This window comes from Chiloscyllium plagiosum, chromosome 16, assembly GCF_004010195.1.
Source record: "Chiloscyllium plagiosum isolate BGI_BamShark_2017 chromosome 16, ASM401019v2, whole genome shotgun sequence".
Classification (NCBI taxonomy): Eukaryota; Metazoa; Chordata; class Chondrichthyes; order Orectolobiformes; family Hemiscylliidae; genus Chiloscyllium; species Chiloscyllium plagiosum.
Window position 1 is genome coordinate 31,837,296 of NC_057725.1, and position 27,068 is coordinate 31,864,363.

General features: G+C 41.6%; 1 protein-coding gene across 1 annotated transcript in view; it reads right to left on the reverse strand.

Moving 5' to 3' along the window:
* The window catches only part of cdhr5b (cadherin-related family member 5b), a 66,790-nt gene that overhangs the window by 12,502 nt on the left and 27,220 nt on the right, over positions 1-27,068 (reverse strand). Inside the window, exons 13-14 of the mRNA XM_043706407.1 lie at positions 14,455-14,562; positions 9,463-9,618 (exon numbers count right to left, since the gene is read on the reverse strand). Of these exons, the coding sequence (XP_043562342.1) occupies positions 9,463-9,618; positions 14,455-14,562 (264 nt within the window). The remainder of the gene's footprint in view (positions 1-9,462; positions 9,619-14,454; positions 14,563-27,068) is intronic.

A 27,068-nucleotide genomic window follows, 5' to 3' on the forward strand; every position in this document is an offset into this window, starting at 1 on the left:
CATTAACCCACCAAACCTCTTTTGTCAATATCTTCTGCATTTGACCTCTACCACCATGGATGCATGAGAATACCACTAGTTGCATGTTCTCTCAGGCTGCATACCATCTACATTTGGAAATAAGTCACCATTCCATCATTGTTGCTGGGTTAAAATTATGGAATTTCTATCCTAACAGCAGTAAGTGTATTCCTCCCCAAGGACAGAAGTGGTTCAAGACAATGACGTCTCAAGGGCCATTAGGATGATGCACTAAATGCTGGCCTAACCAGGAACTCCCATTTCCCATGAATGAACATTTAAAAAATGGGATACCTAAGGTAAATGTTAATCTTCAGGCCCTGGAGTAGAAGGGGGTCTAGCTAGTGGGCCTTACACTTGCTAACTGCTTGATCAGGGAGGAGGAAAACCATTTCTGAATCGCTCTAGACTTAATTGTCAGTTTGTACTTTCCTCAGGTTGATTGGTACCTTCACAACACCCCATTATTTATTATAGGATTTGAGGTCAGTTTTAATTCTCTTTCTCATTTCCACTTTTCAGTCTGTCCCCACATTGTTTTTCTCATTTCATGGACAGCCAATTATAGACTAGCTTAGCAAAATTATTCGCTGCACAGATTGGATTGGGTGTATAAAAAGGGTTTGGGATGTGGAACTGGAATCCAAATGCAGATTTGTGTCTTGTTATTAGGCAACAGCCTTGAGCTCAAGAGAAGCACATTTCACTGAAAAATTATTTTCCTTTCCTCAAATGGTTGTAATGATAAAGCTGGTATCACCAAGTAAGAAGCTGACCCCTCATGATCAATAACTATAACGCATTGTAAAGTGGGCAGCATATTTAAAATCTGAAAAAATAATCTTTTTTAATTTTTCAGCCAAATTTCCTCCAAGTCTCAGGGAGTAAATTGTGAGTGAATTCGTTCTGAAAATGTTTATAACCCACGCTACACATTAGTTGCTTCAGTTACTAGATAAATGTGAGGTGCTACATTTTTTGTAAGGTATATCAGGGCAGGACATATACACTCAATGGTGGAGTGCTGGGAAGTATTGCTGAACAAAGAGACCTTGGGGTGCAGGTTCATAGTTCCTACAACAGGTAGCCAGGGTTGTGAAGGAGGCATTTGGTACACTTTCCTTTATTGGTCAGTGCATTGAGTATAAGAGTTGAATGTCATGTATAGGACATTGATTAGACCACTTTTGGAATACTGCATTCAGTTGTGGTCTCCCTGCTGTAGGAAAGATGTTGTGAAACTTGAAAGGCAGCAGAAGAGATTTACAAGGATGTTGACAGGATTGGAGGATTTGGGCTATTGGGAGAGCCTGAATAGGCTGGGCTCTATTTTCCCTGGAGTACCGGCAGCTGAGGGGGGACCTTTTAGATATTCATAAAATAATGACGGGCATAGATAGAGTGAATCGCCATGGCCTTTTTTTCCAAGGTAGGGGAATCCAAAACTGGAAAACATCGGTTTAAGGTGAGAGGGGAAAGATTTAAAACAGATGTAAGAGGCAACTTTTTCATGCAGAGTGTGGTGTGTTTGTGGAATAAGCTGCCAGAGGAAGTGGTGGAGACTGGTACAATTACAACATTTAAAAGGCATCTGGAAGGGTATATGAATAGGAAGGGTTTAGAGGGATATTGGCTAAATACTGGCAAATGGGACTAGATTAATTTAGGATATCTGGTCGGCATGGATGAGTTGGACTGAAAGTTCTGTTTCCATGCTGTACACTTGCATGACTCTATCTGACTTCCTTGTAGCTAATGTAAAACAAAGGGTGAAACCTTTATGGCTGAAACATGTGACCAAGTTCTAACCTTTGGCAGTTTATCTGGAGGTTAAACATCACGGTCAATGTCCAATAGGTGTTGCTAATTTAGGTTCACACAAATTGCTCAACATTTTATTGTCAGGCAACAAGGATCAATTTCAAACAAAACAGTGGAACTTTTCTTTTATGAGATTTAGCTGATGATCACTCAGACCAAGACATACAGTGCACAGATTAATCAATAACTACAAAAGTGAAATTTCCCTGGGCTACAGGAGGGTTACAAGTAAACAGTCACATTTCCAAGAAGAGGCAGTTGAATTTTCACAGAAATGTGAGGACAAATGAGACAGACTTGCAGTGAGAATGAAATTCCTTAGGTACTATGCATTGTGATTCAGCGAGGACAGGAACATTATAGTCCTTTCAAATATAATTTTGACAAGTTTCAGAGAGAAGACATCATCAGATAAATATGTTATTAGATTTTTAGAAATTATCCTCAGGTATGGGAATTGCTAACAAGCCTACTGTTTATTGGCCTTTGAGAAGTTGTGATTGATTGCCTCTTGAACAGTCCATGTGGTACAGGTACATCCGCTGTGCTATGAAGGAGCAAGTTCAAGATTTTAGCCCAAAGACTGAATGAACTGCAGTATATTACCAAGTCAAGATAGCTTGTGACTTGCAGGGAAACTTGGAATGAATGACATTCACATAATATTATTGTTCTTACACAGTATTAATTCTCACTGGTGAGTTTTTTGGATGTTATCTTGCCACTTAACTGAAGGTTTCAAAACCCATCTGGGGACTTAAGCAAATAATTCAGTTTGACAATCCTGGTGCAGTCCTGAGGGACTGCTGCACTGTTGGAGGGGTGGTACTGAGGGAGCACTGCACTGTTAAAGGGGCAGCACTGAGGGAGCACTGCACTTTTGGAGGGGCAGTAATGAGGGAACACTGCACTATCTGAGGATCAATATTGAGAAAGCACTATATTGTAGATGGTCCTTATTGAGGGACCACTATATTGTTGGAGTGTTATTATTAAAGCAGCGCTGCATTGTTGGAGGTCAGTAATGCAGGTGGGTTGTATTATTTGAGAGTCAATGCCAAGAGTGTCCTGTACTCTCAGAAATGCTGCCTTTTGGATAAGAAATTAATCTGAGACATCTTCTATTGCCTCAGCGGAGTGTGAAGAGGTTCGTGAAGTTCTGATGTTGAGAAGGGTGTGATAGAACTGGGTACCTTTCTTTGCTGACTGTTTGAACAAAGAGAAAGCATTTTCCATGGACTTCAGGTTTCAGCGCTAAGAAAATATTTGATAGGATTAAATGTTTATGGGTTGGTCTGAAGTTTATTACATGAGCCTTCATTATGTGTCTGCAATCTACTCAACCCTTTCATCATCCAGGTTGTGTCTGTCAGATAATGGTGCATGGAACTATATTGAAACAAGTCAATTGAATAATTATACACAGTAACCATAGCAACAGGTTCCAACACATGGAGGATTTTTATTGTCATCTGTCAGGCAGGTTCTTGCATAATAATTTTGTGAAGTTCATGATCATGGAGATTATAGCATCAAAGGAGGTCATGGAGCCTATTTCTGACAATGTCCATTCTTCAACTGAAGCTGGAGGGCTAGCTTGTTGGATTGGGGGGGGGTGTCTGATCTGTTTTGTGTGTGGGCAAATTTAGCATGGAGCAAGATCAAAATTATTCTTTCCCTCTACACTGAGACTTGAAATGGTTAAGGGTGGATAAATCCCCAGGAGGTGTAACCGAGAACTCTGTGGGAAGCTAGAGAAGTGATTGCTGGGCCTCTTGCTGAGATATTTGTATCATCGATAGTCACAGGTGAGGTGCTGGAAGACTGGAGGTTGGCAAACATGGTGCCACTGTTTAAAAAGGGCGGTAAAGACATGCCAGGGAACTATAGACCAGTAAGCCTGACCTCGGTGGTGGGCAGGTTGTTGGAGGGAATCCTGAGGGACAGGATGTACATGTATTTGGAAAGGCAAGGACTGATTAGGGAAGGTCAACATGGCTTTGTGCGTGGGAAATCATGTCTCACAAACTTGATTGAGTTGTTTGAGGAAGTAACAAAGAAGATTAATGAGGGCAGAGCAGTAGATGTGATCTATATGGACTTCATTAAGGCGTTTGTCAAGGTTCCCCATGGGAGACTGATTAGGAAGGTTAGATCTCGTGGAATACAGGAAGAACTAGCCATTTGGATACAGAACTGGCTCAAAGGTAGAAGACAGAGGGTGGTAGTGGAGGGTTGTTTTTCCGACTGGAGGCCTGTGACCAGTGGAGTGCCACAAGGATCGGTGCTGGGCCCTCTACTTTTTGTCATTTACATAAATGATTTGGATGCAAGCGTAAGAGGTACAGTTAGTAAGTCTGCAGATGACACCAAAATTGGAGGTGTAGAGGACAGCGAAGAGGGTTACCTCAGATTACAACAGGATCTGGACCAGATGGGCCAATGGGCTGAGAAGTGGCAGATGGAGTTTAATTCAGATAAATGCGAGGTGCTGCATTTTGGGAAAGCAAATCTTAGCAGGACTTATACACTTAATGGTAAGGTCCTAGGGAGTGTTGCTGAACAAAGAGACCTTGGAGTGCAGGTTCATAGCTCCTTGAAAGTGGAATTGCGGGTAGACAGGATAGTGAAGAAGGTGTTTGGTATGCTTTCCTTTACTGGCCAGAGTATTGAGTACAGGAGTTGGGTGGTCATGTTGATGCTGTACAGGACATTGATTAGGCCACTGTTGGAATATTGCGTGCAATTCTGGTCTCCTTCCTGTTGGAAAGATGTTGTGAAACTTGAAAGGGTTCAGAAAAGATTTACAAGGATGTTGCCAGGGTTAGAGGATTTGAGCTATAGACAGAGGCTGAACAGGCTTGGGCTGTTTTCCCTGGAGCGTCGGAGGCTGAGTGGTGACCTTATAGAGGTTTACAAAATTATGAGGGGCATGGATAGGATAAATAGGCAAAGCCTTTTCCCTGGAGTGGGGGAGTTCAGAACTAGAGGGCATAGGTTTAGGATGAGAGGGGAAAGATATAAAAGAGACCTCAGGGGCAACTTTTTCACTCAGAGAGTGGTATGTGCATGGAATGAGCTGCCAGAGGATGTGGTGGAGGCTGATAGAATTGCAACATTTAAGAGGCATTTGGATGGTTATATGAATAGGAAAGGTTTGGAGGGATATGGGCTGGGTATTGGCAGGTGGAACTAGATGGGGTTGGGATATCTAGTCAGCATGGACAGGTTGGACCGAAGGGTCTGTTTCCATGCTGTACATCTCTATGACTCTATGACTCTATAATAGTGGAAGGATTGGGGTGGTGGGGTGGGGGAGGTGGGGTGGGTGAAATTTGAGGTAACAGGCACAAAACGTCTAGAACATCCTGAGAATCAGTTACATCCCTATACCCTGTTCCCCCTCCACATCCCCCCCTACACTCACCTCAAATTCCAAGTACAAAAACCTCCTGCATATTTCCAATTTCTAATTCAGCACCATCCTTGCAGATGTTAATCCAGAATTTCCTGCTAGCTCCCACCCACTCTATGTTGAACACCTACTATATGGGATAGAACCAAAGAAGATAGTTGCAAAGGGGCAGGCCATTCAGCTCATCATCTACATGACAATTTCTGGAGCAATTCTGATTTAATTGCACTGCCCCTCCTTATGCCCATAGCCCTACATCAATTCCAATCTGATCCCACTGTCCCATTCGCACTCTCATAGTCCTGTCTCATTTGCACCTCTATCAACCACAGGCTAATCTCACTGCCCTCTCTCTACTCAGAATGTTATCAATCCAAAATTAGTTCCACTCACGAGCTCACTATACTTTGGGATCAATCCCCATACTTTACTCTCACTCCATAGCCCTAAAATTTGCTGTACTTCAAATATTTATTCAACTTTCTCTTAAAAGGTGCAATTATCCCTTTTTCATGAGAAAAGCTTTCTGTGCTCTAAATACTGTATTACCATCATAGCAGCATAGAAATAAGAGGAGTCCACCCAACCCATTGAAATGTTCTGTTTTTCAGGTAGATCCTTGCTGACTTTGCTCATATTCTGTAAATTCTTTGAATAACAAAGTTTATAGATATTTCATCATGCAACTTATCATTTCCAGTGGTGTAGCAATAAAGTTGATGTCAAAACCTGGATGCATTGTTAGCTGTGAGCAGGATGGTGTTAAGATTCTAAGAAGCATAGACAGGCTGTTGGAATGGGCAGAGAAGGGGCAGACACTATATGAAATGGAGAAATGTGAATTGATTTGATTCAGTGGGAAGAATGGGGAAGCAATATAAAACAACAGGTTATGATTCTAGAAGAGGTGCAAGAATGGTGGGATTACAAGATACACATCACTGAAAGTGGCAGGGTTGGTTGAGCCAGTGTTTAAAGTAGCATACTGGATCCTGGGCTTTATAAACAGGGGCAGAGAGTAAAAAGGCAAATAATTAGAATAAACCCCTTAAACACCTCTTCAATTTTAACTATAATACCATGTCCTGTTCTAAGCGCCAGAGTTTTAGAAGGATATATGTACATAGGTAGGCCATTCAATCCTGGAGCCTGTTCCATCATTCAATGTGATTTGTGGCCTAACACCATATATCTGCCTTTGACTCATATTCCTTAATACCTTTGCTTAACAAAAATTTATCTACATCAGACTTAAAATTAACAACTGATCCTGCATCCACTACTATTTGCAGAAGACCACCCTTTGCGTATGGAACTGATTCCTAACATTTAACTTGAATGGTCTGGCCCTAATTCCAAGTCTCCATCCTCTAGTTCTAGAATCCCCAACCATTTATCTTTACCTACCCTTTCTTTTCATCTTAATATCTTGAGGACTTCAATCAGATCACCCCTTAACCTTCTAAATTCTAGAGAAAAATATGTTTAATCTCTCCTCATATCTAAACCTCTGAGGTCCAGGTATTTTTTTTAAACCTACATTGTGCTCCCACCAAGGCCAAAATATCCATCCTCAGGTGAGGTGCCCAGGTCTGTAAGGGAGCCGGGGGGGGGGGGGGGGGGGGGGGGGGGGGTAAGTAGGGTTATAAAGGCCAGCATTCCCTTAGCTTTCCTGACTATTTTCTGCACCTATTGGAGACATTTTAATGATCTATATACCTAAGACCCCAAGTCTCTTTTGCCATCCACTTTATATCTTCTAGAAAGTATCCTGATCTATCCTTTATCAGTTCAAAATGGATTACCTTACATTTTCTTACAGTGAAATCCATCTGCCACAGTTTGTCCATTCACTTAGGCGAAAGTGAGGGCTGCAGCTGTTGGAGATCAGAGTCGAGAGTGTGGTGCTGGAAAAGCACAGCAGGTCAGGCAGCATCTGAGGAGCAGGAAAATCAAGAATGGAAGAGCTATTTTGCCCGAAACATTGATTTTCCTGCTCCTCGGATGCTGCCTGACCTGCTATGCTTTTCCAGCACCACACTGCCCATTCACTTAGTCTATAAATACCCATTTGTAATTTTATACAATCATCTATACTATTTGTGATGCTGCCTTACTTTGTGTCATCCACAAATTTGGATATATGACTTTCTGTGCCATTATCCAATGAATAATTGAGGCCCACACCGATTCTTGTGAGACACCACTGTTGACATCCTGCTAATTTGAGTACCTACCCATTAGCCCTACCTTTTGTCACCTGACACTCAACTAATTTCCCAGCAGTAATTTGCCCCCAGTTCCTGGGTTTTGGAGGGATAACTCCTGTATCTAGGGAGCTCTGAAAGATTACAATTAGGGTTCCTACATGTGCTCTTCTATTTCCTTTAACAACCTCAGATAGAAACCATCAGTGTTTAGGGATTTGTCCCTCTTTAATTTCATTAAATTACTCATTCCTACATTTTACACACATTAATTTTATTAGCTGTTGTTCCTGATTCTTTATTAATTTCATTGGATCTTCCTGCAAACTTTCCTCTTTTGTTACTATAAATGCTAAGGAAAGTAATTATTCAATATATCTGCCATTTCACCATAGTCATTGACAATAGCACCATTTTCAGTTTTTAATATGCCAACATTGCTTCTGACCACCCGCTTTCCCGTGAATGAACTGAAAAATCATTCTTACTGACTTTCACGCCCCAGTACATTTCCTTTCATAATTCCTTTTAGTAAATCTCATAAGTTGCTTTTTGGCCCTTTATTGTCTTTGTATCTTTCCCATTTAGTGGGATCTGTGCTTTTTTTGCAATTTTGTAAGCCCTTTCTTTTAGATTTATGTGGTCTGTTATCTCTTTTAGTTGTCCATAGCTGTTTTTTTCAGTGAAGTTATGCTTTTCCCTCTTAAGGGTATGATAGCATTTGAGAGTGAGCAGAAAACATTGTTTTCCAATGTTCGAGGTGATTTGATGGATGTATTCAAAGAGGGGCTGATGAAGGGCTTTTGCCTGAAACATTGATTCTCCTGCTCATCGGATGCTGCCTGACCTGCTGTGCTTTTCCAGTACCACACTCTTGAGGGGTTGGGTCAGGATAGATAGAGAGAAATTGATTCCTTTGCTGAAAGGGTTGAAAAGCAGAAGCAAATGTTTTAAGGTGATTGGTAAAGGGGCAATGATGATACTAGGAAAATCATTTTTGCATAGTGAGTGGTTAGGATCTGGAATACACTTTGTGTGAGAATGTGGTGGGACCAGGATCAATCACACCTTTGAAAAGACAATAAGATAAGATCATTTGCAAGGCTCCAGAGAAAAGACAGAGAAATCATAGAATCCCTACAGTGTGGAAACAGGCCATTTGGCCCAACAAGTCTACACCGACCCTCCCCAGAGCAACCCAGAAATGGGGTCTCTAGTGAATGTTCCTGCTGAGAGCTGACACAGGTAAAATGGGCCAAATGGCCTACTTCTATATTCTGTAATAGTTTTTAAAATTACTCCAATTTCTTTGTCCCCCTTCACCATGTCTTCGGCTGTCTCCACCTAACTTTCTGGAAATCCCTCTATTCATCTCTTCACCTCTCAACCTTCGCACTTGCTCATTTTAACCTTTCCCCTTCTGACTTGCCAGATATTTCTGCTGCATTCACTTTATTGCTCATTGCCATTAGGTAAATACATGTCGTTATAAAGCAAGGAACTGCATACCTTGGAAATCTGAAACAAAACAATCAGAAATTGCTGGAGAAGCTCTGCAGGTCTGGCAGCATCTGTGCATAGTATTGTTGCATAGATTGTTTCATTCTTTATAAATTGCCCCTGACAGCTTGTCAGTTAGAAATGAGAAATGAGCCCAGAAATAAAGAACCATGTGGAAATGAGGTCTGGACTCATTTACTACTAGAATTACAACTTGGGTGGGGACAAGCAGCAAGTGACAAGGACTGTGACAACTTTATTGTGATCTTTATAAATAGGAATTCCCAAACTATGATAGTGTGGGAGTCAGCACAGTGTGAACTTAGCTGTTGGTTCAGTTCCTGACCCATTGGTTGGCTTACTGAATAAACTGCGGAAGGCTCACAGTTATTGGTATTTAGTAGCTTAGTGCCATGAGATTAGGTGGGTGGCTTTTGCCATGACTGTTGAAGGGTTTAGTTGAATGGACAGTTGCATTGCTGACCCTCAGAATCCTACCTGTAGCATCACTCCCATGTCCAGGGGGCTTTGCTGTTGTGGATCCTGGGGGTCGAGGAGGAGTCTTTGATGGAGTTGATGCCCCAGTTCCGGAAGGTTTAGTGGGTGGTTTTGGTGTTCCATTTCCATGTGTTGTTGTTTTCACAGTTACGGGTGCTGGATTATAAATTAGCTCACATTAACAACCAGGAAAGTAAATGTTAAATCATCAGAAAATAATCAATAAATGTTTAGGTGAATAAAGGGTGGGTTTGCGATTAGTGTTCAACCAAAGATCCCCCCTCTGTTTCAAAGTATGTGTTTGACATCATACAACTTTGTAAGTGTCAATAGTGCATTAAATCAAAATTTAAAATTGTGCAAACCCTTCCAGTGAATTGCTGCATGTTTACCAAATTACAGCATCTTGAGTATTGTTGAAAAAAGACTTTTAAAAACATTTTTGTCTTTCACTTATCATGACAATTCACAAGAAACACCAATGTAAAGGGAAAGCAACATTGATACTGGATGAGAAAAGAGCACTTACTTTCTGTATATCAAACAACTTTTCAGAGCTATGGCAGTAGGCCATTCAGCCCATCAAATCAGCCCAACGTACATTGAGACCATGGCTGAACTTCTTGTTCGATGTCACTTTTCCATGCTATCACTATATCCCTTAAAGTTACCAACCTTAAGAAACCTACCGAATTCCAATTTAAATATACTGAATGTTTGTTATTCCATAGGTTGGTGGAGTAGAGAACTCCAAATATTCACAATGCTCTGAATGAAGAAACACCTCTTCATCTCAATCTTAAATAGCCTGCCCCTTATCTTGAGATTATATCTCCTCATGCCGAAGCCACCAGCTATACAAAACATTCTCTTTTCATCCATCCTGTTACAGCCTGTAAGAACTTTATAAGTCTTAATGAGGTTACCTTTTACTTTACAAAACACAAAGGAATGCTAAGGAACCCACTTTCCTCAATCTCTCCTCATAAGAATTAATGTGATGAACCTTTGACAAACATCTTGTAAGGCAAGAATGTCCAAGTATATGAGGAGGCCAAAGTACACACTGCTCACAATTTCTTATACAACTACAGCAAAACACCTTTATTTCTTCGTTGAAATTCTCTTGAAATGAAGGCCTACAAACCATTTGCATTTCTAATTGCTTAGTACACTCGCATACTAGCTTTTAGTGATTCACAAACAAGGACACCTCGATCTCTTTGGACCACTGCAGTTCCCAACCTCTCAACACTTAGGAGATATTGTGCCTTTCTGTTGTTTTTTCAACCAAAGTGAATAATCTCAGACTTAGTCATATTATATTCCATCTGCTATGTTATACCGCATTAGCCTACCCAAGTTCCCTTGAAGCCTCTTGCATCCTCCTCACAATCCAAGTTCTCACACAGTTTGATGTCACCACAATTTATCCCCACATCCAAATCATTTATATAGATTGTGGACCCAGTACTGACCCTTGCAGTACACTCTCTAGTAATAGCCTGCCACCTTGAGAATAATACGTTTATTTCTATTCTCTATTTTCCCTCCCAACTCATTCCTGTATATAAGTCCCAATCCCATAATTTTATCTGCTAAACTCCTGTGTTGAACCTTATCAAATACCTTCTGAAAATCCAAATATATCACATCCATTGATTTTTTTTTTAATCTCTGCAACAAGTTAAGATAATCAAAAAACGGCAACAACTTGGTCAAATATGATTTCTCTTTTGTAAATCCACATTGACTCTGCCCAATTTTGCCTTTCTTTTCTTAATGTCCAGTAATCACATCCTTTATAATAATTTCTAATATTTTCAGCTGGTCTGATGTTCTCCAGTCTCCCTCTTCTCCCTTAAATAGTGAGATTACATTTGCCATCTTTCAATCAGCAGGAACGTTTCCACAATCTATAGAATCCACAATCACTTCCATCAACACTCTGGGATGAAGTTTATCAAATTCAGGAGATTTATCAACCCCAAATCTAACTTATTTTTCAAGTTCTACCTCTTTACTAACACTTTTTTTTCCAGTTCCTCAGGGACCCTTGGTCATCTAGTATTTCTGAGAGATTTTTTGTAACTTGAAGATCAATGCAAAGTAACTGTTTGGTTTCTCTGCCATTTCCTTTTCTTCATTATAAATTGTCCTATTCCTACCTGTAATGCACTCACATTTGTCTGAGTTAATCTTTCACATTTCAGATACCAAGAAGAGGTTTTTGCTGTCTTCCTCTCCATTCCTCACCAGCTTGCTCTTTCCCCTTTCCTGATTAGTTTCTTAGCTCCTTTGCTTGGTCCAAAACTGCTCCCAAACCACAAGTTTGCCATAATGTTCTTACAAGCCACTTCCTTAGATCTAATGTAATTGTTAACCTCTTCCATTACCCACTGTTGATTTCCCTTTTCCTTTGGGCTGCTTGTGCCTTAGAAGAAGGTACAGGTCGTTCTCCCATAACACCATAGTTATGTTCCTGTGCAACGCTGTGTATAGAAAATCGTGCAATAGAAATAATGGGGTCTATGGGAAAAACAGGGTGGGGCAAGCCACCAAAAATGCCATTAAAAATTGAAACAAAAATAGTCATTAGCCTAACATAAACAATAGCACAGTCTAAGTAAATTTTGATCTGTTGTAACTGACCTACTGGAGTACTGTATAGTGTAATTCATCAGAATCTGCAACTGATTGCTCTCGATTGGCAGCAGATCATTTGAGCCAGTCTTCTGATCCCATCCAATGGCAACACTGCACAAGTCAGATCCCAGAATAACATTGCCTTGATAGACCAAGGGCTGAATCTTAATTTCTTTCGCTAGGTGTCAGTTTTGTCAAGCTTTTCAGAGGGTCTCACATCATGATACTTGGTGACATCTATCACCTTGCTTTACAAAACCTGCCTGATTTATTACCTACCCCATCCTTTGGCGGATCTCTCACACATCCTAGCACCATCATATCATGCCATTTCCAAAACAGCTCACCACTTTCTGGATATCCCAGAATTGACCAACATCCATGATGCAGCACTATCTTTAAGACAAGAGCTGATGGTCCAGAGCTGCTCTGCATGGTTCCTGACATTGGCCCTGGATGTTGCAGACAATGGAAAATTGGGGTCTTTTTTTGTGGAAATGCTGCTGATAGGCATGGTGTGATACTAAGGCAGGATGTCCTTTTCTCCCAGGCCAACAGAGGACACCATTCTCCTGGAACCAAGCCAACCTGAACCAGGGTCACCATCTGAGCCAGTGCAGTCTCAACCATCTGAACGAATGCACAGAATGTAGGAAGAAGATCAATGACCTTCTTCACTCTGCCAGTGAGAGTCATTGATACCTCACACTCACTCTAACTCTGCTACTGTACCCACCATTTCTTGCAACATCTTCGCCACTCACTCTCAACCTCGCTAACATCTGACCCTGACTAACCCTGAATCTCTTCTTCACAGCCTACTCATCCCCTCAGGACATCTCCACACATGCACCAGAAGTAACAGTATGCCACCCACCTTTCTCTCCCTCACCCACTATGTGCAGAGTTTCCTGACTCTGACCACCCTGAGTAGCTGACTGACCATATACTGATACTTTTTTTGCAGTTGGTTACCATAGTGATTAGTCACTGAAACAGAATCACATGAGTATGCAGATAACCTTTAAGATCTAACCATATCTTTTAAACAAAAGAGAAAAAAAGCTCTTAGCACAAACAATAAACAATCAAGTTTCAAACTGCACCTCAACACTGTCCTTTTACTGTTAGTCAATTCCAGTGAAATTTCACTCTTATCTCAAAAGATGTTGTGAAACTTGAAAGGGTTCAGAAAAGATTGACAAGGATGTTATCGGGTTGGAGGACTTGAGCTAGAGGGAGAGGTTGAATAGGCTGGGGCTGTTTTCCCTGGAGCGTCGGAGACTGAGGGGTGACCTTATAGAAGTTTATAAAATCATGAGGGGCATGGATAAGATAAATGGACAAAGTCTTTTCCCTGGGGTGAGGCAGTCCAGAATGAGAGGGCATAGGTTTAGGGTGAGAGGGGAAAGATATAAAAGAGACCTAAGGGGCAACTTTTTCACATAGAGGGTGGTATGTGTATGGATGACTCTATGACTCTTTTAAGTTTTTAAATTAACAGATTGGTCCCAGCATTCTGTCCTCAGGCTGTAGAGACATTTTCTCGATGCTTTTCCAAGTCCACTAACACAAACATTTCACGAAGCTCTTCATGACAAAGCGCATGAGTTGACCGATCATATGATGCTGACGTGGAGTCCAGTCGACCACATACTGCAAAACCTAGTGCTGAGGATGAGAATTGCCTAACAGCGAACGGGAACTCACAGCAAATCATGTTACAGACAAATCGCATTTAGTAATGCACAGTATAGGAGAACTACTGTATATCTGTAGTAAATCTTGTAGTATTTTTAAAATTGCCTGTGTACGATCAAACCTTTGAGTGCATTTTCCGAATCTGCCAGCACCAACCTGCCCTTTATACCTTCATAGTTGGCTTTGTTCAGATTTAAGATCATTTTACAAAACAAAATATGTTGTATTCAAACTTAATATGAAATGCTATATTATGCACTTATTTATACCATTTATCAACATCCTAAGGTGCTTCACTGAACCATTATCAAACAAAAATTGATGGTAGGTCAGAAAGCTTTGTCAAATAGTTAAAAGTTAAAAGATCATATTAAAAGAGGAGAAAAGTAGAGAGATGGAGAAGTTTAGGGAGTGAATTCCAGAACTTAGGGTCCAAGTTCCTAAAGGCATGGCAATCAATGGTGGAACAATTTAAATCAGGGCTAGGCAAGAGGCCAGATTTGAAGGAGTGCAGATATCTCAGAGGATGTTTGGACTGGAGGAGATAACAGTGAGAGAAATCACTGACAATAGGTGAGCCAATATTCTTCCCAGTGACAGCACTGTGTCTTTGTCCAACTATGCAACTGCAGCTGCCATCTGTACCTGTTGGTGGGGTCTTTGATGGTGTCTTTGCAGTAATGGTAGTTGTCCCTGTCCCCACGGGTTCAGTTGGTCCAGTTCCTTGAGTTATTGTTGTCACTGTGATTGGTACTGGATTAAAAATTAGTTAGTTATTATAGGTAATGTTATTATGGACATTAGTGAACAATTTCTCATGGCCATTAGATACTTACTGTGACGTGCTAGAAAAGGATATACACAAGAACAGCAGCAAATTGTTATTCTAGATCTCCACAATTGCCTGAAATTTCTAACTGCCTTTAAAAGGAATAAACTTCTAATTCCAGTACTTAATGGAGGGACTACTTTTAAAATTAATTCATGGGATGTGGGCATTGCTGGCTGGGCTGACATTTATTCATATCCCTAGTTGCTCTTGTAAAGGTGATGCTGGAATGCCTCCTTGAACACCTGCAGACCATTTGGTGCATTGGGAGTTATTGGATTTTCACTCACTGGTAGTGAAGGAACAATCATTTATTCACAAGTCAGGATGGTATGTGGGTTAGATAGGAAATTGCAGGTGGTGGTGTTCCTTAGATGGCTTTGATAGAAGTTGTGGTGAATTACTTCAGTGCATCTTGTAAATGGAACATGCAATTATATGGTTAGTCCAGTTCAGTTTCTGGTCAATGGTAGCCCCAGAGGTTGATAGTGGGAAATTTAGTGATGTTAATGCCATTGAATGTTAAAGGCTATGGTTATATTCTCTCTTGTTAAAGATTGTCATTACCTGGCACGTGTGGCACATGTCAGCCTGAAAAATGACTGCCCAGCTCTGGCTGCATTTGGACATGCACTATTTCAGTATCTGAGAAATCACAAATGGTGCTGAACATTGTGAAGTCATCAGCAAACATTCACACTCCCTGACCTTATGATGGAAGGCAGGACATTGATGAAGCAGCTGAAAGTGGTTGGACCTGGGACACTACCATGAGGAACTCCTGCAGAGATATCTTGGAGTTGAGATAGCTGACCTCCAAACACATTACAAACATTTTATGTTGTGAATCAGCTCCGAGATTCCCCCTGATTTCCATTGACTCCTGTTCTGCTCAGGGCGATTTGATGCCACACTTGGTCAGATGCAGCCTTGATGTCAATGGCAGTCATTCTCACATCACCTCTGGAATAGAGCTGTTTTATCCATGTTTGAACAAAGGCTGTAATGAGGTCAGGAACTGAGCAGCCCTGGCGGAACCCAAACTGGGCATGAGTGAGTAGGTTATAGCTATGCAGGTGCTGCTTGATAGCACTGTCGATGACGCCTTCCATCACTTTGCTGATGATCGATAGTAGACTGGTGGAATTGAGTTGGATTCCTGTATTTTTATGTACAAGACATATCTAGACAACTTTTCTCATTACAAGGAGATGCCAGTTTTGCAGTTGCATAGAAAGAGCTTAGCTAGGTGAGTGGCAAGTTCTGCAGAACATGTCTTCAGTACTATTGCTAGAATAGTTTCAGGACACAGCCTTTTCAGTATCCAATGCCTTCAGCTGTTGCTTCATATTGTGTCGAGTAAATTGAATTAGCTGAAAAGCTGGGACCACTGGAAGACACTGATATGGATCATCCATTCGACACTTCCGACTGAAGATTGTTGCAAATAGTTCAGCCTTACCCTTGTTACTTTGTTACCTGTCTTTATACCATCTACATATTTAGCAACTGTTCCTTCATCCAAATCATTGATGTAAATTGTAAAAAGTTGAGGTCCCAATACAGACTCCTACAGAATCTCACTGTCACATTCTGGCAATCTAAACACGAGCTGAGGGATTCAATGGTAATCCAAGATGGAGGACAGGAAACATTTCTGGCTCTAACAGGCTGCTCGTTTTTTCAGGTATTTTAGGTGTTGGAGGTGATTTCCTTGAATTGCAGGAGTAGCAATTACTGTTTTATATGCTGTTGCATTATTTTGGAACTTTGGAGAAACAAAAAGTCAAAACATCAGCACTTTTAAAAGGGAGAAGAACAGACAAAGGCAGCACATGGTCAGGCAGTGCAGGAGAGAGAGAAAGAGAAAGGAACTCACACTGCTAACTGACAGCAGTGAGCCTGCATACTTACCACCTTTGCTTTTTAAGTTCATGTATCGCTGGACTTTGGAGTGCATCTGGGAAAATTAACTGTGAAATTCACAACCAATCTTGGAGGATCCTGTTTGGGAGAGGTCTCAGTACAGAAACAGATAAGTTGAATAGTTTTAAATGTGGCCTTGCTGGAAGTCTGTAGTAGTGAGTAGAGTGGTTTCTCTCTTTATTATATGTTTTATTGAGATATATCTCTTGATTAAACTTAAAAATATAAGCCATAAATATTAAGTTAGCCTGGAGCCATGTTTTGTGGAGGAATAAGACAGTGTTATTTTCTGTGTCTGTAAATTGGAAGAAGCAAAAATTGCATTTAGTAGAATGATATTTTCTTCTTGTTGGATATGGGAGTTCAGGGAGAGTTTATGTGTTACTGAGCTGGTGTATGGGAGAAGATTCACATTTTTGGATCATTGGAATCTCATTTGGGGTAGAAGTGATCTGTACAAGAAGGACAGATTGCACCTAAATTGGAAGGGGACTAACATACTGGCAGGGAGAATTGCTAGAGCTGCTCAGAAGGATTGAAATTATTTGGGTGGAACTGAGAAATAAGAAGGGGATGATCACCTTATTGGGATTGTATTACAGACCCCCTAATAGTCAGAGGGAAATTGTAAGGAGATCTCAGTATCTGTAAGAATAACAGGGTGATTATGGTAGGGATCTTAGCTTTCCAAACATAGAATGGGACTGCCATAATACTGTTAAAGGTTTAGATGGAGAGTTAAGTGAGTACAATAAATTTGTTTGATCCAGTATGTGGATGTGCCTACTAGAGAAGGCGCAAAACTTGACCTACTCTTGGGAAATCAGGCAGGGCAGGTGGGGGAGCACTTTGGGGCCAGAAACCATAATTCTATTAGTTTTAAAATAGTGATGGAAAATGATAGACCAGATCTAAAAGTTGAAGTTCTAAATTGGAGAAAGGCCAATTTTGACGGTATTAGGCAAGAACTTTCAAAAGCTGATTAGGGGAAGATGTTTGTAGGTAAAGTGATGACTGGAAAATGGGAAGCCTTCAGAAATGAGATAATGATGGACAAGAGACAGTATATTTCTGTTAGGGTGAAAGGAATGGCTGGTAGGTATAGGAAATGCTGGATGACTAAAGAACTTGAGGTTTTGGTTAAGAAAAAGAAGGAAGCATTTGTCAGGTATAGACAGGAGAGATCAAGTGAATCCTTAGAAGAATATAAAGACAATAGGAGTATACTTAGAGGGAAATCAGGAGGGCGAAAAGGGGACATGAGATAGCTTTGGCAAGTATGGTTAAGGAGAATCAAAAGGGATTTTATAAATACATTAAAGGCCAAAAGGGTAACTAGGGAGAGAACATGGCCCCTCAAAGACCAGCAAGGTGGTCTTTGTGTGGAGCTGCAGGAGTTGGGAGTGATACTAAATGAGTATTTTGCATCAGTGTTTCTTGTGGAGAGGGACATGGAAGATATAGAATGTAGGGAAATAGATGGTGACATCTTGAAAAATGTCCATATTACAGATGAGGAAGTGCTGAATGTCTCAAAACTTATACAAGTGGATAAATCCCCAGGACCTGATCAGGTGTACCCTAGAACTCTGTAGGAAGCTAGGGAGGTGATTGCTGGGCCTCTGGCTAAGATATTTGTATTATCGATAGTCACAGGTGAGGTGCCAGAAGACTGGAGGTTGGCTAACATTGTGCCACTGTTTAAGGAGGGTGGGAAGGACAAGCCAGGGAGCTGGACATCGCTGGTGGGCACGTTGTTGGAGGGAATCCTGAGGGACAGGATGTACATGTATTTCGAAAGGCAAGGAATGATTCGGGAGAGTCAACATGACTTTGCACATGGGAAATCATGTCTCACAAACTTGATTGAGTTTTTTGAAGAAATAATAAAGAGGATTGATGGGGGCAGAGCAGTGGACGGTGATCTGTATGGACTTCAGTAAGGCATTCCACAAGCTTCCCCATGGGAGACTGGTTAACAATGTTAGATCTCATAGAATACAGGGAGAACTAGCCATTTGGATACAGAATTAGCTCAAAGGTAGACAGAGGGTGGTGGTGGATGGTTGTTTTTCAGACTGGAGGTCTGTGACCAGTGGAATGCCACAAGGATTGATGCTGGGTCCACTACTTTTCGTCATTTATATAAGTGATTGGGATGTGAGCATAAGAGATATAGTTAGTAAGTTTGCAGATGATACCAAAATTAGAGATGTAGTGGACAGCGAAGAACGTTACCTTGGATTACAATGGGATCTTGATCAGATGGGCCCATGGGCTGAGGAGTGGCAGATGGAGTTTAATTCAGATAAATGTGAGGTGCTGCATTTTGGAAAGGCAAATCAGGGCAGGACTTACACATTGAATGGTAAGGTCCTGGGGAGTGTTGCTGAACAAAGCGACCTTGGAATGCAGGTTCATAGTTCCTTGAAAGTGGAGTCACAAATAGATAGGATAGTGAAGAAGGTGTTTGGTATGCTTTCCTTTATTGGTCATAGTATTATGTACAGGAGTTGGGAGGTAATGTTGAGGCTGTATTGGACATTGGTTAGGCCACATTTGGAATATTGCGTGCAATTCTGATCTCCTTCATATTGGAAGGATGTTGTGAAACTTGGAAGGGTTCTGAAAAGATTGACAAGGATGTAGCCAGGGTTGGAGGATTTGAGTTGAATAGGCTGGGGCTGTTTTCACTGAAGCGTCAGAGGCTGAGGGGTGACCTTATAGAAGTTTATAAAATCGTGAGGGGCATGGATAGGGTAAACAGACAAGGTCATTTCACTGGGGTGGGGGAGTCCCGAACTCAAGGGCAGAGATTTAGGGTGGGTAGGGTGGAAAGGGAAGAATATAAAAGAGACCTAAGGGGCAACTTTTTCACGCAGAGGGTGGCACATGTATGGAATGAGCTGCCAGAGGATGTGGTGGAGGCTAGTACAATTGCAAAATTTAAAAGGCATCGGGATGGGTATATGAATAGGAAGGGTTTGGAGGGATGTGGGCCGGGTGTGCTGACAGGTGGGACTAGATTGGGTTGGGATATCTGGTCGGCATGGACAGGTTGGATAGAAGGGTCTGTTTCCATGCTGTACATCTCTCTGACTCTATGATTCTTTTATGCAGACTTTTGTTTCCTGTCAGCCAGCCAATCTTCTCTGTAGGCAAGTACATTACCCTTACATCATGAACTCCTACTGTGAGCAACATCTTTGTTTGTGACATCTTGTCAAATACCACTGGAAATTCCGCTAGAGCAAGGGAATACTGGGCAACAATTCCACCAAACTTCCCAAACACAGAAACAAAAGCAGAAAGTGCTGGAAAAGCTCAACAGTTCTGGCAGTATCAATGGAGACAGTGATGGGTTGAAGTGGCAGGCAACTGGAAGCTTGGGATCATTCATACAGACAGAACGTAGGTGTAATACAGAGAAATCACCCAGTCTGTGTTTTGTCTCTCCAATGTAGATGGAACCATATTGTGATCAGTGAACACAGTGGACTGGATTGAGTGAAGTGCAGGTAAATTGCTGCTTCACCTGGAAGGTGTGTCTGGGGCCTTGGATAGTGAGGAGGGAGATGGTAAACAGACAAATGTTGCATCTTCTGTGACTTTATGGGAAGGTGCTGTGGGGCTGTGGGGAATGGAGGAGGAGTGAATCATGGTCTCCCAAGAGAATGGTCCCTTTGAAATGCTGATGAGGAAGGGGAGGGAGTGAATACGTGTCCGGTGGTGACATCCTGCCGCAGGTGACAGTAATAGTGGCTTATGATCCTTTGATAAGTAATCTGTAGGAATAGAAAGTGAGGATCATCCTATCAATGTTGTGGGAGGGAAGGGAACGGGCTAGGGCACAAATGCAGGAAATGGGTCAGACACGGTTAAGGGCCCTATCAACCTTTGCAGCAGGGAATTCTTGGATTGAGGAAACAGATGGACATTTCTGATTCCCCCGCCCCCCCTCCATTACTCTGATTCTGTGATATTAAGTATTTATGTCGGTTCCTTTATGGCTAAAGAGTCTGAAGAACAGCCATATCAGATTCAGAAAGTTATCTCTTGTTTCTCTCTCCACATATGCTGCCAGACCTGCTGAGTTTCTCCAGTATTCTCTGTTTGTTTCCCTTCTAAAGTTAGTTTTAAATCTGCTTCCACTACCCTTTCAGATAGCGCATTTTAGAACACAGCAATTCCCTGGTGCGATGAAAATAAAGATTACCAATGTGCATGAGAAGGAAGTGAATATTCATTACTTTGCTCTTCTGTTTTGTAAATGATTAATCCAGAGCAAATTAAACTGCATACAGATTAAACTTATTGCGGAGTATGGTACAAAGGTCGGGAGTTTAGATCATATCAGGCCAGTGTTGATTTATGAGCTGACTCACATGAAAATGGCCATGAAATCTAAAGGACACTCAATCCAAAGCATCAGCTCTGATTTCTCTCCATAGATACTGAGCTTTCCCAGCAATTTCTGTTTTTGTCACTAATACCTTTCACTGGGCTCTTCAAGCCAATGTGAGTGACACTTGACTCTGGACACCAAGGGCAGAAATTTAGCTAAACAGACTTACACACAGTGGTGAGGGCTTACAGAGGTGATTATGGTAGTGAACAGGAATCTGTTTATCATTGAGTGAGCTTTTCCATGGCTCTTATGTAAGCATCATGATTCTGAGTTTCCCAATTAATCACTGAGTCTACATGTGATGGTAACACAGATCTGTCAATGAAAGGATTTCTACGAAAAGGAACAGCCACAGGGGTCAGATTGGCAGAACTGTTAACTGATTCTTGAGGCTACAACAACCACGGGATGAAAATGTGACAGGAGAGAGCTATCTCCCTAGTCTCACTCTCTCTCTCTCTCCCCGAAATTGAGGTGCTGCTTTGGGAGACTGCAGTGAAGTGTTGTTTTCCAAAATCAAAAAATAAAGAACAGCTTCACAAACTAAACAGATGTGAATGGAAGTAGCTGCGGACATCAGCAGCATGTGTTCCCTCCTCCCTTTGCAACAAGCAAATGCCAGACTTCACGAGGGCAGGATAGATGAATGGCATAACCCTTCCAGATGCCAAGCACCACACTCTGACATTCCCAGTATTTCCTTGCACAGCAATCCTCCAAACAACATACCTTGAAGCTCAATTCATTACTCTCTGGACATCCCCTCACCTTCACGAGAACAGCCAACACTCAGACTCACCCTGACTAACCTCACATCTATGCCTTCTATTCAATATCCTCCACTGTGAAATTCCACCCTTTGTACATAATCCAATTCTCACACTCATTCGCAGCTTTCTTTTCCTGCGATAGAAATGAATTCCAGGGTGAGGCACAGAAATGGACAGGTCAGCTTTCTGGCCATTGGAAATGTACAGCCATCTACAGTATTCCACAGGAGAGAAGATCTCATTCCAGGAGGATGAAGATCTCAGCAGTGAGCTGCCATGAGAACTTGAACTTCCTGAGGCTCTGGCAGTCACACGCCAGTGGACCTAATGTTTGGGGGTTTCACCTCCTTAAACCTAGGTCTCTGTATCTATCCATTCTGCCCTGGGGAGGAGCTGAAGTGAAGACTGTGCTAGTGTTGCTGGTGATTTTAATGCTACTGCGACAGCTTTCTTGCTTCTCATCAAAGAGGCAGGTACAGTTGCTCAAAGAAGGCTAACAGCAGGATTTTCAGATCAAAGTAAATGAAGGCTAAAATTAGGCAAAATAATTTTCAAAACAGTGGAACTCACTTTTAAAGCAGTGACATCAAACTTTCAGATGGCCTTTCACATAGTTTGGTCTACAGCTATGTGGTTTCGTTCCACCACTTTAGTGCCAGTTATGATTGGTTTGGTGGCCAACACTAGTCTCTGAATTATAATTCTCTGGGTTCAAGTCCCATTCCAGAGCTTTGCACAAGAATCACTAAATACAGAACCTCCAGCACAATACTGACAACTACAACTTTGGTGTCACCTTCTAGGTGAAACATTAAACCAAAGTTTGTCTGCTTGAATGGGTTCATTTAGAAGATCCCATGGGGTTATTTCAAAGAAGAGTAAGAGACATAATCTATGATAACATGATTATATTTATCACTTAATCAACATCACAAAAACAGATGCTTTGATCATTGTTACTTTTCTGTTTGTGGGGTCTTCCTTTTGTACAATTTGGCTGCTATGTTATCTATTTTACAACAGTGACATTGCTTCATTAAAATGCCTTTGAGACATCTATCAGTCATGAAAGTCACTATTTAAATGAAATCTTTCATTCTCATTCTTTTAGAGGCTTTTCAGTTTGTTAGCTTCATTGCTCAATGTCTGCCTGTTTTGTTCTCAATGTATTGACTCTAGTGAGCTTCACATAGCTTGGGAAATCTGTTATATCTAGAATTCAGAGGTAAAGGTTCAATCAATTATCTATTTCCGTATTTAAGTGAGCCATTCAACAGCTCTGTGGGGCTTTCCCATTCACCAGCAATTTACCTGAGTAAAATCCAGAAATTGGTGGGATCATGTCAACTGTTTGACCTGACATCTGTTTTCAGGGTTCTAGACCCTTCTCTGCACTACAGTGCCACTTGCTTGGTACTTCAAAAACTGCTGATGACTCTCGATGCCCTTAACATTTCAGCAAGTTGCTGAGTTATAAAATCAACACTGATTGAAGAAGGGTCGAGAGTGTGTGGTGCTGGAAAAGCACAGCAGGTCATGCAGCATCTGAGGAGCAGGAGAATCGACGTTTCAGGCAGACGCCCTTCATCAGGAATCAGGAATTTGCTCCTCGGATGCTGCATGACCGGCTGTGCTTTTCCAGCACCACACACTCTCAACTCTGATCTCCAGCATCTGCAGTGCTCACTTTCTCCTGATCGAAGAAGGGCCAATCACAGTTTCTCGGGATGCCAGTAATTTCTACACACAAGACCAATATTTCAATGGGACTCCATATTACATGTTGCCACAAGTGCTGCAGACAGGAGTTTTGCCTCTTGTTCTGTCCCTTCTTGCCTCCAATGATAGTGTTCCTGCCTTGGAGTCAGAAGGTCCTGTGTTTGAATGTCACTCTGGACAGTACTGTGAGACGAAGAACAGAGCTAATACTTGGAATTTCAGGTGACATCCAGTTGGATCTTGGCTCATTGGTGGATTTAGGTAATCCCTTTCCTTCTCATCTTATGGGAACCCATTAAATAACTTCCAGTATGACCAATCTCCCAGAATCAGCTGTGAGAAAGACAGTCACAGCCATGAAAAGATAATTTTTTGCCAATGTCTGTACAACTGTTAAGCAGTGAAGGAATGGGAGGCAATAGTATAGTGATAATGTCACTGGACTAATAATCCAGCAATTCCAAGAAAGTGTTCCAGGAACAGAAGTTCAAGGCTTATTATGGCAGATGGGGAATTTTAAAATCAATTTTAAAAAGCTGGCTGAAAATCAATCATGTAACCACTGTTGATAGTTTTAAAAACCCATCTGATCCACTAAATTCCTTCCACCTAGGCAAATAAATCTGCTATGCTTTATCTGGCTTGACCCACATGTGACCCCAGAGCTATTGCAATGTTGTTGACTTTAGGAATTGGTGTCAAGCAATAAAGCCAGTGATGCCTTCATCCCATGAATGAATATTACAAATAAACTTATTTACAGTGATTTTAAAGATTGATTAAGACAATTTGCAATGCTTACTCATAAAGTTTCAGACAATAATGTTTTTGGATGTGATATAATGTCAAGCCCTAACTCACATCATCACTATGATAAAGGGTACTCCCCATCTATTTCCACTTTCTACAGCGAATAATAAACAACTACACAGTGAGAGAAATAATCATACATCTCCCATGGTGCGTTTCTATCTTGATTAATCTTACCCCATGATTAGAAACATCAAGTATCCTTCACCCAGAAGGAAGTGCTTGAGAAATTGAGCACATGTGGCAGGGTATGTGGAGAGAGAAACAGAATTCAGGTTTCAAATGCAATATCGCTCTTCCTCAGAATGAAGGAGTCTGAAAAAAATGTGTTTTATTCTGTTGACAATCAGTTCTGGTCTCCTTCCTATCAGAAAGATGTTGTGAAATTTGAAAGGGTTAAGAAAAGGTTTACAAAGATGTCACCAGAGTTGGAGGATCTGAGCTACAGGGAGAGGCTAAACAGGCTGCGGCTGTTTTCCCTGGAGTGTCGGAGGCTGAGGGGTGACTTTATAGAGGTTTACAAAATCATAAGGGACATGGATAGGGTAAATAGACAAAGTCTTTTCCCTGGGGTGGGGGAATCCAGAACTAGAGGACATAGGTTTAGGGTGAGAGGGGAAAGATATAAAAGAGACCTAAGGGGCAACCTTTTCATGCAGAGGGTGGTACGTGTATGGAATGAGATGCCAGAGGAAGTGGTGGAGGCTGGTACAATTGCAACATTTAAAAGACATCTGGATGGGTATATGAACAGGAAGGGTTTAGAGGGATATAGGCCAGGTGCTGGCAGGTGGGGCTAGATTGGATTGGGATATTGGTTGGCATGGACAGGTTAGACCGGAGCGTCTGTTTCTATGCTGTACATCACTTATGATTCTATAACTCTATGATGAATGGGAATGAGGAACAAATGGAACAGATGGAATAGATGGTGAAGATGTCCAGAGCAAAAGACAAAGAGAGTGCTAATAGTACTGGAAGAGTGATAGAAATGCAAAATAGGTGTTAATCAAAAGTATGAATGGTGGAAAGTAGGTGCTCTGCTGAGGTGACCCATGCAAACCAGGCACTAGGCTCTAGATTAGGGGGATAGGGACATGGCAGTTGGGAGAGAGGGGAAGAAGAGGGTGTAATCAAAACGGAATACAGTGTTCATTGTCTGAAGTTGTTGAGCTCAATATTGAGTCCTAAAATGTCTAAGCAGTAAATGAGTTTCTGTTCCTCCAGCTTGAGTTGTGCTATACTATAGCTGGTCTATTTCCAAATGTTAGCATGAGAGCACAATGGTATATTGACATGGCAAGCAACTGGAAGATTAGGGTGATTATTGAAACACATATAGTTCTTATGCGACTTAACAGGTTAGGTATGGAAAGGTTGCTCTCCCTTGAGAGAGAGAGAGTCGAGGACCAGAGGGCACAATCTCAGAATAGACAGTAGCCCAATTAAGACAGAGATGAAGAGGAATCTCTTCTCTCAGAGGGGAGTGCATCTGTGGAATTCTCTATTGTAGAGGGCTTTAGAGATTGGGTTGTTCAGTATATTCAAGGCTAAGATGGAGAGGTTTTGTTTTAATCAGTAAGGGAATCAAGAGTTATGGAAAAAAGACAGGAAAGTTGAGTTGAGGATTATTAGATCAGCCATGATCTATTTGAATGGTGGAGTAGATTCAGACTGAATGGCCTATGTCTGCTCCTATGTCTTATGATTTTCTGTTCTTATTCTCAAAAGATGTGCTCCACAAAGTGGTTACCCAGTCAGTTTTGTCTCGCCCATGTAGAATAGACCTTACTGAGAGCAGTGAACACAGCAGCAGACTGGATTGAAAGAAGTACAAGTAAAAGCAAATTACTGTCAGCTTTGACAAGGGGTCAGTTAGACTCGGAATGTCAGCTCTTTTCTTTCCTTACAGATGCTGCCAGACCTGCTGAGATTTTCCAGCATTTTCTCTTTTGAAGTACAAATAAACCTGGCGCTACATCAGGAAGGTGCGTTTCAGGTCTTGGTCAGTGAGGAGAGAGGAGGTGAATGGGCAAGTGTTGCATCTTCTGTGATCACATAGGAAGGTGCCATGGGGAGTGAAGAAGTGTGAGGAGCCATGGAGGAGTGGACCCTGTGTCACTGAGGCAAAGGTCCCTGTGGAATTCTGACAGTGGAGGGGAAGTGCGTTTGGTGGCAGTAGCCTGCTGGATGTGGTGCAAATGGACAATCTTTTGAATGCAGAGCCTGATGGAGTGGAAAGCAAGGAAAAGAGGAATCTTGTCTTTGTTCTGGGAGAGAGGCAAAGGAGCAAGAACAGAAGTGCAGGAAATGGGCAAACATAGGTGAGGGTCCTTTTAACCACAATGGGAGGGGATTCCTTAGTTGAGGACAAAGGAAAACACATTGGATCTACCCTGTAGAAAGGTGAAAGGTCTAGAAAGTGGACAGAGGACCCCTGTCCAATTTGGTGGGCATGGAGGCAATGGTGATGGAAGAAGAGTTCAATGTCGCGCTGTACCCAAAATTCATTGATGTGAGAGTGTAAGAGGATAAAATGAATCCTTTACCACGCATAAATCAATCTGTACTGGACAGAAGGTCAGAGGGTATAATGAATACACAACAGAGGTGGGATTAGAAGAAGTAAGTCATTTTGAACTTGAAACGTTGGATCTATTTCTTCCTCCACAGATTCTGTCAGACTTGCAAATTGTGTCCAACACTGACTGTTTTTGTTTCAAACCTCCAACATCCACAATACTTTTATCTTTTAACTAACATTAGATTCTGTAGCAGTTACGAGATAGTTTACATT